At 53.3% G+C, this 10,984-nt stretch overlaps 1 protein-coding gene and 1 long non-coding RNA gene across 3 annotated transcripts in view; one reads left to right on the top strand and one right to left on the bottom strand.

Annotated features, from left to right (window-relative positions):
* Nucleotides 1–2,523: 2,523 nt before the first annotated feature.
* On the bottom strand, nucleotides 2,524–5,740 carry LOC130682570 (uncharacterized). The gene is made up of 3 exons (XR_008995794.1): nucleotides 5,621–5,740; nucleotides 5,296–5,441; nucleotides 2,524–2,703 (listed from the first exon to the last, which is right to left on the bottom strand). It is a non-coding gene; the product is annotated as an uncharacterized LOC130682570 (long non-coding RNA).
* The window catches only part of TET3 (tet methylcytosine dioxygenase 3), a 98,215-nt gene continuing 89,976 nt past the window's right edge, over nucleotides 2,746–10,984 (top strand). Inside the window, exons 1-2 of one of the 2 annotated variants that reach the window (XM_036930578.2) lie at nucleotides 2,746–4,391; nucleotides 5,200–5,936. In XM_036930578.2, the coding sequence (XP_036786473.2) occupies nucleotides 5,634–5,936 (303 nt within the window). In that variant the 5' untranslated portion in view covers nucleotides 2,746–4,391; nucleotides 5,200–5,633. Of the gene's footprint in view, nucleotides 4,392–5,199; nucleotides 5,937–10,984 lie in introns of those variants that run through there. The other variant, XM_057497085.1, reaches the window with a different exon arrangement.

The following is a 10,984-nucleotide window of genomic DNA, read 5'->3' as shown; positions in this document are numbered from 1 at the left end:
AATAATAATAAAAGCTGCCATAGAAAGAAAAGGAAAGTAACATTTGCACATTTGGCGTATTAGCCACTGTGTACGAAGAGAACGATAATATGTGTGTGGAAGTGCTTTGAAAAGGGAAAGCTCTATACAAATATTAGCGGTTAATATTCTTAACCCATTCATGACCAAAGAAGAAACACATTCCAAATCAAATAAACTTCCCAATGCGTTCAACCTTTAAAACCAAGCCCAGGTGTGGACTTGGATGTATGTTTACATTTCTGTAACAGGTCCGATAGTACAAAGCTCATTCTTCAAATATTGCGGATTGCTTATTAGCTAAAGAGAGGAAGAGGGGTCAAACACCTCAGACGAGGTTAGAAACATGCACTCATTTGCAGGTTCGGAAAACACCCAGCAGTGTTGGTTTCATGCGGTGACTTTCTGCGCACGCGCTCATCTAATTACACTTCTGAGCCCTTCGCCCAAGGCTGAGTCAACTGCTATTCATCAATGGACTGGAGCCCTTCTCATTCCCCAGCCCCACCTCCATCCCGATGCAGGGAAACGCCCCCTGTCCAGCCTGTAGCGCCTGCAGTTCTCGCAGCGACGGGATTTCCCTTTCTAGTCCTTGGGCCAGCTGCTCCGCCTGGTCCTGACCTCACCGGAGCAGTAGCCTAAAGGGCTCAGCTCTTGGCCGCCACGCCGGTTTATAAAAGGAGCCTCTCTCCGTCTACGGTCCTGATTCTGGCCGTCGCTTAGGTGCTGGAACTTGCTTCTCCAACAGCGTCCACTAGTCCAGGGCTCCTCCACCTTGAGCGTGCATCACCTGAAGAGCTTGTTAAAACGGAGCTCTGGGCCCCAGCCCCAGAGTTACTGCTTGAGTAGGTCCAGGGTGGGGCCCGACAGTTTGCGTCTCGAACAAGTTCCCAGGTGTCGGTGATGCTTCGTCCCAGGACCACAGTTGACGAAAGACTGCCTCTAGCTTAATGCCGCTCTCAGAGAGGCTCGCTCGGCACCAGCACTACCGCGCCGCCCCTGTCGCTCTCCTGCCCTGAGCGTTTAGGGAATAACCCAGCAGCGCGGGTGGCTGCAAACCGGGCAGGCAGGGCTTGAGGAATTTGGACTTTATCTTGTAGGCCCCTGAAGAGTTTGCGCAGGTAGGAAAGCAGGCAGGAAAAAACCCTGGAGGCCTGTGTGTCTTTAGTGATCCTGGGATATTTCATTGATCAGTTTCTGACCTCCTTTCTTCATTCAACACTGATGGATTGGGTATTAGGCCTAGGGTTACAAAGGTAAAAAGAACATGCCTCAGCCCTCCAGAGCTTCTGGTAACGGGAGGGCAATGTGCAAACAATTACAAGGCCAATAAGATAACTGTTCCAAAGGGATGGCATGTCAGACTTCTGTGGAAGGAGGGTGGGTGGGGCTCAGGAATCCTTCCCAGGAGCTGGAAAAGGTTTCATGGAAGAACTGGTATTTATGCTGAGACATGCAGGATGAGTGGGAATTTGACAGGTAGAAGGGGTAGCTGGGAGGAGGTGAAGTGGGAAGAGATTCCCTAGGATGGAGGAATGAGCTACAAGACTGTCCAAGTGCAATGTTCCAGACAGGGAAGCATTTGGGAAGACCTGACAGGCAGGTGTCAGGCCTGGACCTGGTTCCCCTCCTTCTCTAGTGGCTCCTCTGTCTCTCCTGCTGTCCCTCCTGAGCTGCTGCTCCCACAGGGCTCTGTCCTTGCTGCCTGTTACTCTCACTCTCCATGTCCTCCCGTTCCCCATGAACTCCTGTATACCCAAGGTCTCACTTAACCGTCTACTCACTGATGGGGCCCAGGGATGTTTCTAGCCCAGGCCTCACCCCTCAGCAATTTGCCTCCACAAGGATGTCCCCAGATATCTTTCCTCCTGTACTCTGGTGGGTGGCACCAGCATTCACCTACTTACCTAAGCCAGAGGGTTTATGAAATGTCTCATAGATAGCTGGTGAAGAGTAAAGTAGCACCATAAATTGTGGGTGCCATTCCAGGACAAAATACAGGAGGAAAGATGCTGGGCTCAAATTCCGAGTCTACAATTTTGTAGGGAGTGACCTTGAGCAAGTTACTTAGAATCTGTTTCTTCATCTGTAAAATGCGTTTAATGAGGGAACCTACCTCAGAAGGTTGTTCTATGGATTAAACAATAATTGTTGTCAGTTAAATCCCATGTTAAACACTTTACTTGTATCTCTCAGAGATGGTGAGTACCTTGTCCAAGGTCACTCTGTAGCAAGTGACAGAGCCAGGCCTGGAACCCAGCTTTCTGGTTTTTAAGCTACCTTCATTACCCCATTTTCACACTATCTGGAGATTGTATAACAAAAAGGGAAATGCTTATGGCAGAATATTAAATGAAAAGAGGATAGCAAATTGCACTATCAGTGTGAGTACAACTATGTTATAAAAAAGAAATATCTACAGATAGAAAAAGCTAGACAGAAATATAGCAAATGATTAACTGTGGTTGCCTTTGGGTGATGTTTGTCTTCTAACTCTCTGTTTCTTCATTTTCTTTAATATACATAATTTTTATTAAAAATAAAATTATTTAAAACATTAAGCATTTATTAGACTGACAACAAATACAAGTCCACACCCTGTTTTGATGGTTGGTTGGAAATTACACTCTTTTGGTGTCTCTTCTTGGTCCTAGACTTACTTTCCTGAAGAACAACTCTTCAGTCCTGTCAAAGGCCAGGGCAGGAAGTTAGGTATTGTGGCCATGTCCACCGCCCCCCCACCTGGCCTCAAAATCAGGCCTGTGAAGAGGGAAGTTCCAGACAGAGCTGGGCTTCTCCGACCGCCTAGGGCGTTCTGGACAGCGCTACTTGAGATCAGTTACCCTTTTTTTTCTGCTTCTAAATAGCCGGCCGAATGCTCTTTTTCCAGTGCTGGCTGAGTTGTTAGCTCCAGCCGGGCGGGGACGCCTGCCAGGTACCTGGCTCTGTGAGCACCGTCCAAACTGGTCAGGCCAGTCCACCCCGTAGTTGTTTCTGCCAGAACTTGCCCGTGTGTGCGTGTGTGTGTGTGTGTATGTGTTAGAGACCCACCCTTCTCAACCAGGTAGGTGGAAGGCAGCTTGCGGGCACCCGCCTGGCAGTCAGGCCAGATGGGTGGAGCTGAATTAATCTAGCCTGGAATTTCAATTTGGCCCGCACAACAGGTGAGGGAAAAAAGCAGCAGAGAGCAGGCAGTTTGGCAACTTGGAAATATTCTTGTGCCTTGCCCCTTGTCCGCTGCCTGGAAAGTAGCCCCGGGTGACTTTTTAAAGTGTCTGCGCCGGGTTATAGGGCTCGGTTGAGCCATGGCCCCATCGGAGGTTGTCAGAGCCCGTCTTGAACACTGTCCTCCTCGGTTACCCTCCGCGACGCGCCCGTTTCCCCTCCTCTGGGAGGCAGGGCGGGGGTATCGGATTAGTCTTTGTTTTCGAGGCGAAAAAGAGCCGAGCGCGGCGCGGGGAAAGCTCGCAATGGCAGGACCCTGGGGTCCTCCTGGGTTCAGTGCTCTGCCGTGACCCCCGCGAGGGTGCCCCACAGTCGGCCCGCGGCCTCTGCCCCCGGTACCCCCTCCGCGCGGGCCAGGCTGACTCGGTACGCAAACGCGCGATGTCCCCCATTGTCCTGCCTCGGAATGAGCGAGTGGCAGCTGGGAGATGGGGTCAGTCAGGCCCGGAGCTCAGGGCTCCCGGGGACGCCAGGGCCGTCCTAGACCGCTCGGGCCCGCAGGGAGTGGCAGGAAGCGGGGACACCGAGGCCGGCTCGAGGGCCTAGGCTGGGAGGTCCGTGTGCCCCACCCCGCGCGGCCGGCCTCGCCCGCCGGGGCTGCAGAAGCGCTGGAGGGCGGGAGCCTCTGGTTCGAAGGGGGCGGCCGGGTCCTGGGAGGGCCGACCGCGGGGGTAGGGAGGTACTGCAGGTGCAGAGGAGCGGCGGCCGGGCCGGGCCCTGCCGCCACCCGCTTGCGGGCCGCCCGCTTCGCGCCCTGCCCGCCGCGAGAACTACCCCCTCGCGCAGCCCCGGGCCCGGCACAGGGAGCGGCGGCGGGGCCGGCGGGGCTCGGCGGGGCCGCACGTGCGCGCCCTCCCGGGCGGGGGAGTCCCCGGGCGAGCACGTGCCGCGGCGCGCGGGGGGCGGGGAGTCCCGCGGACGCCTTCATTGCTGCTGCTGCTCCGCCGCGGCCGCCGCTGCCTCTTCCTTCCTCCAGCGCCGTCCCCTCCTCGGCCCGGGCGGGGGGCTCCGCGAGCCGAGCTCGACCGGGCCGGGCGCTCCAGGAGGCGGGCGCCCCAGGCGGCGGCGGCGGCCGCGACGGTGGTGGCGGCGGCGCGGGCCGGGAAACTTTGCCCCTTTGTGCGCTCCGCCCCGGAGGCGGCGGGCAGGTCGGTGCAGTCGGTGCCTTTCCGGCTCCGGAGTGGGGGAGGGGCGGCGGGAGGCGTGGGGGGCCCGGCCTGGGGGGAGGGGAGGGCCTGGGGGCCGGCCAGGGGGGCCGCCACTTTGTGGCGGGGGACGGGGGGGGGTCTGCGGGTCACAGTGTCACGGAGCCGGGCGGGGGCGGCGGGGCGGGGCGGGGGCTGCGGGGCCGCCGGAGCCGAGCGGCCGAGGCCCCAGAACAAAGGAGCCCGAGCGGCGGCGCGCGCGCGGGCCGGCCCGAGCCGGAGCGCGCCCCCTCCCCGCGCCCCCTCGGCGGAGCGGGCCGCCCTCCCCCGGCTGGCCGACGGGCGCGGGGCGCGACGGGGCGGCCGGTGCTGGTTGCCCTGGGCGCGCCCCCACTCCAGGCCGCTTCCGTGTCGAGGGCGCCCCGGCAGTCCCGCGGGGTGAAGCGCTCGGCAAACTTTGAAAGCTCAGCTCCCTTGGGGAGGGCCCAGAGGCCTCCGCCGAGGGGTGTGTGTGGGAATTTTGATGAAACTCTCCCTAGCCCTGGGGGTGGAGCAGAGGACAACTTTCTTAAACATCTCCCTTGACCACACTCTTAAATTGGTCGTCCAGGTTCTCTGGGCCCTAGGCCTCCTTCCTCAGTAAGGGAGCTGGTACCCGGGCACCCTGCCAGAGGTCCTGGGCAGAGCTTCATTTGAGCAAACCCCTGCTCTTCCCCCATTTTCTCTTTTCCCAGAAGCAGGAAGAGGTAACATGTGAAAGTTGTCCCTGAGCGCCGAGTGATGCGCTTCCCCTTTCTGTCTATTTTTTCAGGCAGCGTTGCCTTCTCCATCATCCTGACCCTGGAGAAGTACCAGGAAGAGAAACTCCTCACTCCACCCTGCCCCCACCACACACCCACTTGCTCACCTCATGCCTGCGTCCAAGGTGGGCAAGGGTGAAGAACCCACCCAGCCAAGATGATCCCTCTTCTGGGGACTGCTGCTGGTGTCCTCCCCGAGATCCCGGGCCCCAGCAGGTGGGAGAGTGGCCCCCAAGGGAGCCCTATCAGACTGCTGCAGAGGAGGTGAAGAAGGGTTGAGAAAAGGCACCCACCCTGGAGACTGGAGCTGCTTGCCTTCACCCTTGGTGAAGGGTGAAGATTCTTGACTGTTTTAAGAGAGAAAGGAGCTGTTGGTGGCCTTGGCAGGAAGGCAGCTGAGCTGTGGCTCTACTCTGATACCTATGTCCCCACCTCTGGCCTCGTCATGAGCCAGTTTCAGGTGCCCCTGGCAGTCCAGTCAGACCTGCCAGGCCTTTATGATTTCCCTCAGAGCCAGGTGATGGTAGGGGGCTTCCAGGGGCCTGGGCTCCCCATGGCTAGGAGTGAACCCCAACTCCGAGGGAGTGGAGATGGGAGAAAGAAACGGAAGAGGTGTGGTGCTTGTGAGCCCTGCCGGCGGCTAGAAAACTGCGGGGCGTGTACCAGCTGTACCAACCGCCGCACGCACCAGATCTGCAAACTGCGCAAGTGTGAGGTCCTGAAGAAGAAAGCGGGGCTCCTCAAGGAGGTAAGCTGGCCCTTGCTGGGCAACTCTGCTCTTCCATGAGGATGCTGTACTCACAGGCATCTTGTGAAAGACAGTTAAGCCCATGCTCCCATTCTGGTCCTCTTGGTCCAACTTTTGAGTGGGGCCATGAATAGGAGTGTAATTGTCATTGGAAGCTGACAATTTGTAAGAGAGTAACTGGGTCACGGGGCTCTGAGCTAGCCTTTTTGTCTCTGATGTTTGCATCTGATACAGGATGTATCCAGTTTTATCTCTGGAAGTTTCTTGTCCTGCTTGAAGCCTCAGATGTATTTTAGGGCCACACTGATGCTTGAATGACATAGTGAGTGAAGGTGTCAGGTAAGGGATGATTTCAAGTGACAGGGTGGTTTTATGCTGCCCTAATGGATTGGGATGTTTCTTTCTCCAAACCTTTTGTTGGGTGTCATTGTTTTTCTTAGGAGAGCCAGTTGAGAAACCCATAATTTGGGTTCTATGACTGGATTTAGTACTTCTTGAGGTCAAAAGCAGTTTTTTGGCTCTGTGTTCTCAGTACCTGGCTCAGTTCCCTGGAGTGTAGTACATACTCAGATACTAATTGAATGAATGAATGAATGATGTGCTTTTGAGACACTGTCATCACTAGGGAGTACTCCATTTATACCAAGTAGGGGGATGGAGGGACGAAAGGAGGAGTTGGGATTAGAGCAAAGTGGGGAAGGGAGAGGCAGTGACCCTGCACTGGCCATCTCTCCCTTCCATTCTGGTGGCTGGCTGCCAGCACAAGGGTGGTGGCAGCCACGACAGCGGAGAGTTGGCAGAAGTAAGGACGAGCGAAGTCAAGCAGCTTGGGAGGAGCGGTGTAGCGGCTGAGGTCGCTCCAGGCAGCGGAACCCGCGCTGGACAGAGACGGAGGCCTGCGCTGGCTGTGGGGCTCCCCCGCTCTGTCACTGATTTATCGGAGGCTCTGACAACTCCCTGGGCCTGTCTTCTCCTTGGGGAAATGGTGGAGGGGGACAGGGGGCTGTGCCTGATGGCCTTTGAAGCCCTTTCCAGCTGGGCTGGGAGCTGCCGTGTTTCTGAGGGCTCGGGCACCTGTGGCTTCGATGGGCTGGCGGCTGGTGCTCAGGATTTCCCTGACTGCTGAGGGCAGAGCTATGCCATAAGCTTGGTGGGGCTATGGTCCTGTGGCTCGCAAGAAAGATCAAGTGTTGGGGGCAGTGAAGTGTGTGTTGCTGGCATATTCTGCCCCTTTTCACCTTCTCAAGTCCACTCCCGGCAGAAGCTGTATGTCATGGCCCAGGACCATGGACTCGGTGCCCTATTTCCTGGTCTCTGGTTAAAGCAGACATCTGGATCACATCTGCAGCCTGGGAGACCATGTCCAGCCCTATGGTGCTGTTGTTGGGGGGAGTTGGCATCCGCTGGCCCTGTGCCCCATGGGTCATTTCTGAAAGGGGGTGGAATCAGAGATAGGCCTCACTCCTGGGCATGAGATCTGGTGATTTGGTGTAAGAAAGATCTGCCCAGTTTACTTTGTAAAGCTTGCTTCCTTTGCTTGCTTCCTTCTGGCAGTCACCCCCTTCCCCAACCCCCTTTGTCTCACTCCCTCACTCCATTCCTCTCATAACCAAACTGGGGGGTTAGGGGATGCTGAGATTTTTGGGCTGGATGTTCCTGGAACCAAGTGGTCCTTATGAACCATGTTTAAGCTCTTCTTTCTGCAACGTTGACGCATATCTGAGTGAAAGGGGCTAGGAGTGAGGCCAGGGTCCTGTCCTCCTTGTGTGTAAGCTGTTGCCTTGGACTGCCAGGTGGGCATGACTGAGATATCAGGGGTCTGGGTTGGCTGAAGCTTAGAAACAGCCCTGCTGAGAGATGTCTGTGCCCCTGTGGAAGGTCCCTCCAGTCCCCCATGGTCAGGGGATGTCCGGCTTGTGACTTGTGTCCCTGTGATGTTCCAGGACAGAAAAGCCACACTCTGGTATGTGACCAGTGCTGGCCCAAGTAGAGTTCTCCCAGTTTCTGGAGAAACAAAGGGAAGGGGACAATGGAGTGAGCTTTTTCTTAAAGCTAACTTTGGCCTAAAGCGGAGTACTTTGTTTTAAGGATAGGTCCTTTCTACTTAATGTTTAAAATGTGCCTTCTTTAATTAAATGAAAGTGTTGATAAAAAGTAGGTTTATTTATTTTTTTAATCTTTAATTCATAAAATACAAAATGGTAACTGCTGTGTGTCTCCACAATTTTTTTTTCCTGTTCATGAACACTGACAGCACAGGAACCCTGTCCAGGCTATATCACGTTTAATGAATGTACCTCCAGGCACGGTCCTGGAGCTGAGCAAGACACACCCACCTGCCCTGGAGGCTCTGCCTGAGAGAATGAGCCCTGAGAACCAGCCCAGCATTTACCACCCCGGAGGGGACTGCTGGGACCTTAACCGTTAGATCTAAGCAGCTCTGTAGCGGAGGGAACACGTTCTGAGGTTGGGGAGGTTAGGGAGACGTGTTACCGGCATCTGAGTTTCATTTGGTTTCAGCTCAGGAATAGAATTTTAGACTTTGGCTCTGACTCTTCAGGTGGGGCAAGATGCACCATCCAGAAGTCTCTCAGGAATCAGAGTGTCCTCCTGCATTCCTGCTGCCTGGCATTTCCTATTCTGGGCACTCTTTCCTTACTTCCATCCTGTCTCCACTTCTCCCACCTTCCTCTGGAGCTTCCTTTGAGCTGTCTGCTGTGAGCTGCTTTATCATCCTGTAATAGAGAGTGGCATTATCTTGGGTTTCCCAGCTTCCTTTTCTGCTCTTCACCCTTTTCTGCAATGTGTGTGTGGGGGAGAGGGTGGAACCCCTCTACTCAGAAAAGAAATTCACCATTTTAAGACTAGAGACAGCTCCAGGGATGGGCCCTCCTGCCATGGAACCAGGTGACTGCCTCTCTGGGACTTAAATCGAGTCATACACCTGAAGGGGTTCATTCTTGCTCTGTGGTCTTCCTTCCTACTTCTAGGAAGGATTTACATCCCAGGGTGATGTGTGAGGCTGTTTTATTTCACACTCTTTTTACCTGAGTGGTGGCTTGTAGCACAGTGAAAGGGCTGATTAGAAAAGTAGAATTGGTGGATGTGGAGACACAGCAGGCCTCAGACCCCAGTGTAAGCACTGTGCGGCTTACTCCCCTGAGCACCGTTTTCTCATTTGTCAGCTGGGGTAACTCTTCTCTGTAGGGTTGTGGGGAGAATTCATTGAGATTAAAATATGCATAATGTCTGGCACATAGTAGGCAATCAGTGCAGGGAGAAAACATTCCTAGAACATCTAAAAAAGAATTAACCTTTGTGCGTAAATAATTGTACATTAGTTAGCCTCTGAGTTATAACTGTAAAGATGTAATACAAATTAAATGTTTATCTCAAGACTACCCCTAGCTTGCTCAAAGAAGAAATGTGACCCCAGGGCCAGGAAGAGGGTGGGAGGAGATTGCCAGCCTCTTTGCTGGGGGAGATGGCTGGACACCCAGGACCAATGTTGCTCATGAGGGAAGTGAATATCTGATATGGAGGGTAGGAGAATAACTATCGGGGGAAACACTGCATTAAAAAATGTTTGTGTAAGGTTGGAAGCATGACTGAGAACAATGTGGATGAAAAATGAAGAGAAATAAGTGCATATATGATGTGAGAACACTGTTTAACACCCATCCAAGTGGGGTTAGTATCTGAAACAGATCTCAATGCCAGATTTGAGACGTAACTTGAAACTGGGGGTCCCTCAATAATGTCAGAATGCCTGAAGAATTCTTGCTTTATCTGTCAGTAGCCCTGTCTTCCTGAAGTTAGAGGCTGTGGGGAGGGAAGCTTTCAGGCACTAGTTCCCACCACCCAGAGGAGGACTGATGGCCACAGTAGAAATGATGAGACTCTCTAGAGAAAGGGCTCTCATCCTAGAGTTTAGAGAACCAAAGAGAAGGCCTGGCAAGAAGAGGTATGAACTACAGGCTTTAGACATTGTTTTTCAAATGCAAACAGTTTTTGACATCATGACCACAGACTCTAAAAGGGAAGTTAGCTGGAAGGATAGGATTGCTTTTTAAAAAAAGGAAATGCTGACAGAACAGTCCAGAGTGGTGCAGTAAGGAGGAAGATGGTGGGACTGGGGAAGAGCTGAACCATCCTTGTGGCTGCATACCGTCTAGAGTACAGATGCTCCTTATGTGGAAAGGGGGTGGGTATCACTGAAGGCAGATTCAAGGGTGGTCTGACCCCTTAAGAGGAGTGTCAGAAAGTCCAGTGGCCAGAATATGCTGAGGCTGGTGGAAAATACTCAAGACAATAGAAGTCTTTTATATATTCCCAGCAAGAATGAGAAGGAAGGGTAGCTTATAACTTTGGGGAGCATAGCTAGTAACAGAAAAACAGCAGCCATTGGGTCCCTGTTGTATTAGAAGGTGTAAACTGGGGAAAGAATCAGGGTGTGTGGTTAGGAAAGAACCAGTCGGCTGGCCTACCTGAGTCTGAGTCATTTGCTTCCCACTGACACCTTCAGATCTGCTCACAGAATGACAATCTTTATAGAATTATGATGATTGAAAAGAGGGCCAAAAAGACCAGAGACAGGCAAAAAGTCCCATTTTTCAAAAGATTTGGAATTTATAAATACATAAGTTTGATGTCAGTGTTTGACAGTTCTAGAGCAGATTCTTTAAAAGGTGGTTTATGAGACTTTAGAAAGGCAAGTGGTGGGCTTGGAGTAGGTGGGGAGGGTCTCTGTAGTTCTTTACAAAGCAGCCCAGTCAAATTAATGGATTTGCAAATAAATGATGCTATCTTCTGCCAGCTAGGACAGATCACAGGGTCAGTTTTTGATTTAAAATCATCTTGAAAAGAGAGCACTGTTATAACTAACTGCCCTGTTCAATCTTTTTATCAACTTTGTGGGTCTGGGGTGGACCCAACTGTGCTGGGGCTTCCTAGTAGTATCTAATGTCTAATTGGAGTGGAAATCCTCCGATGCAGATGAGAAGCTGAGGTGATGGGCACCTACGTGGACTTATCTGCAAATTGCTTAG

Source organism: Manis pentadactyla, chromosome 2 (genome assembly GCF_030020395.1).
Source record: "Manis pentadactyla isolate mManPen7 chromosome 2, mManPen7.hap1, whole genome shotgun sequence".
NCBI classification, from domain to species: Eukaryota; Metazoa; Chordata; class Mammalia; order Pholidota; family Manidae; genus Manis; species Manis pentadactyla.
Note: the sequence above shows the minus strand (reverse complement) of the source record. Positions and strands in the feature narration are given on the sequence as shown.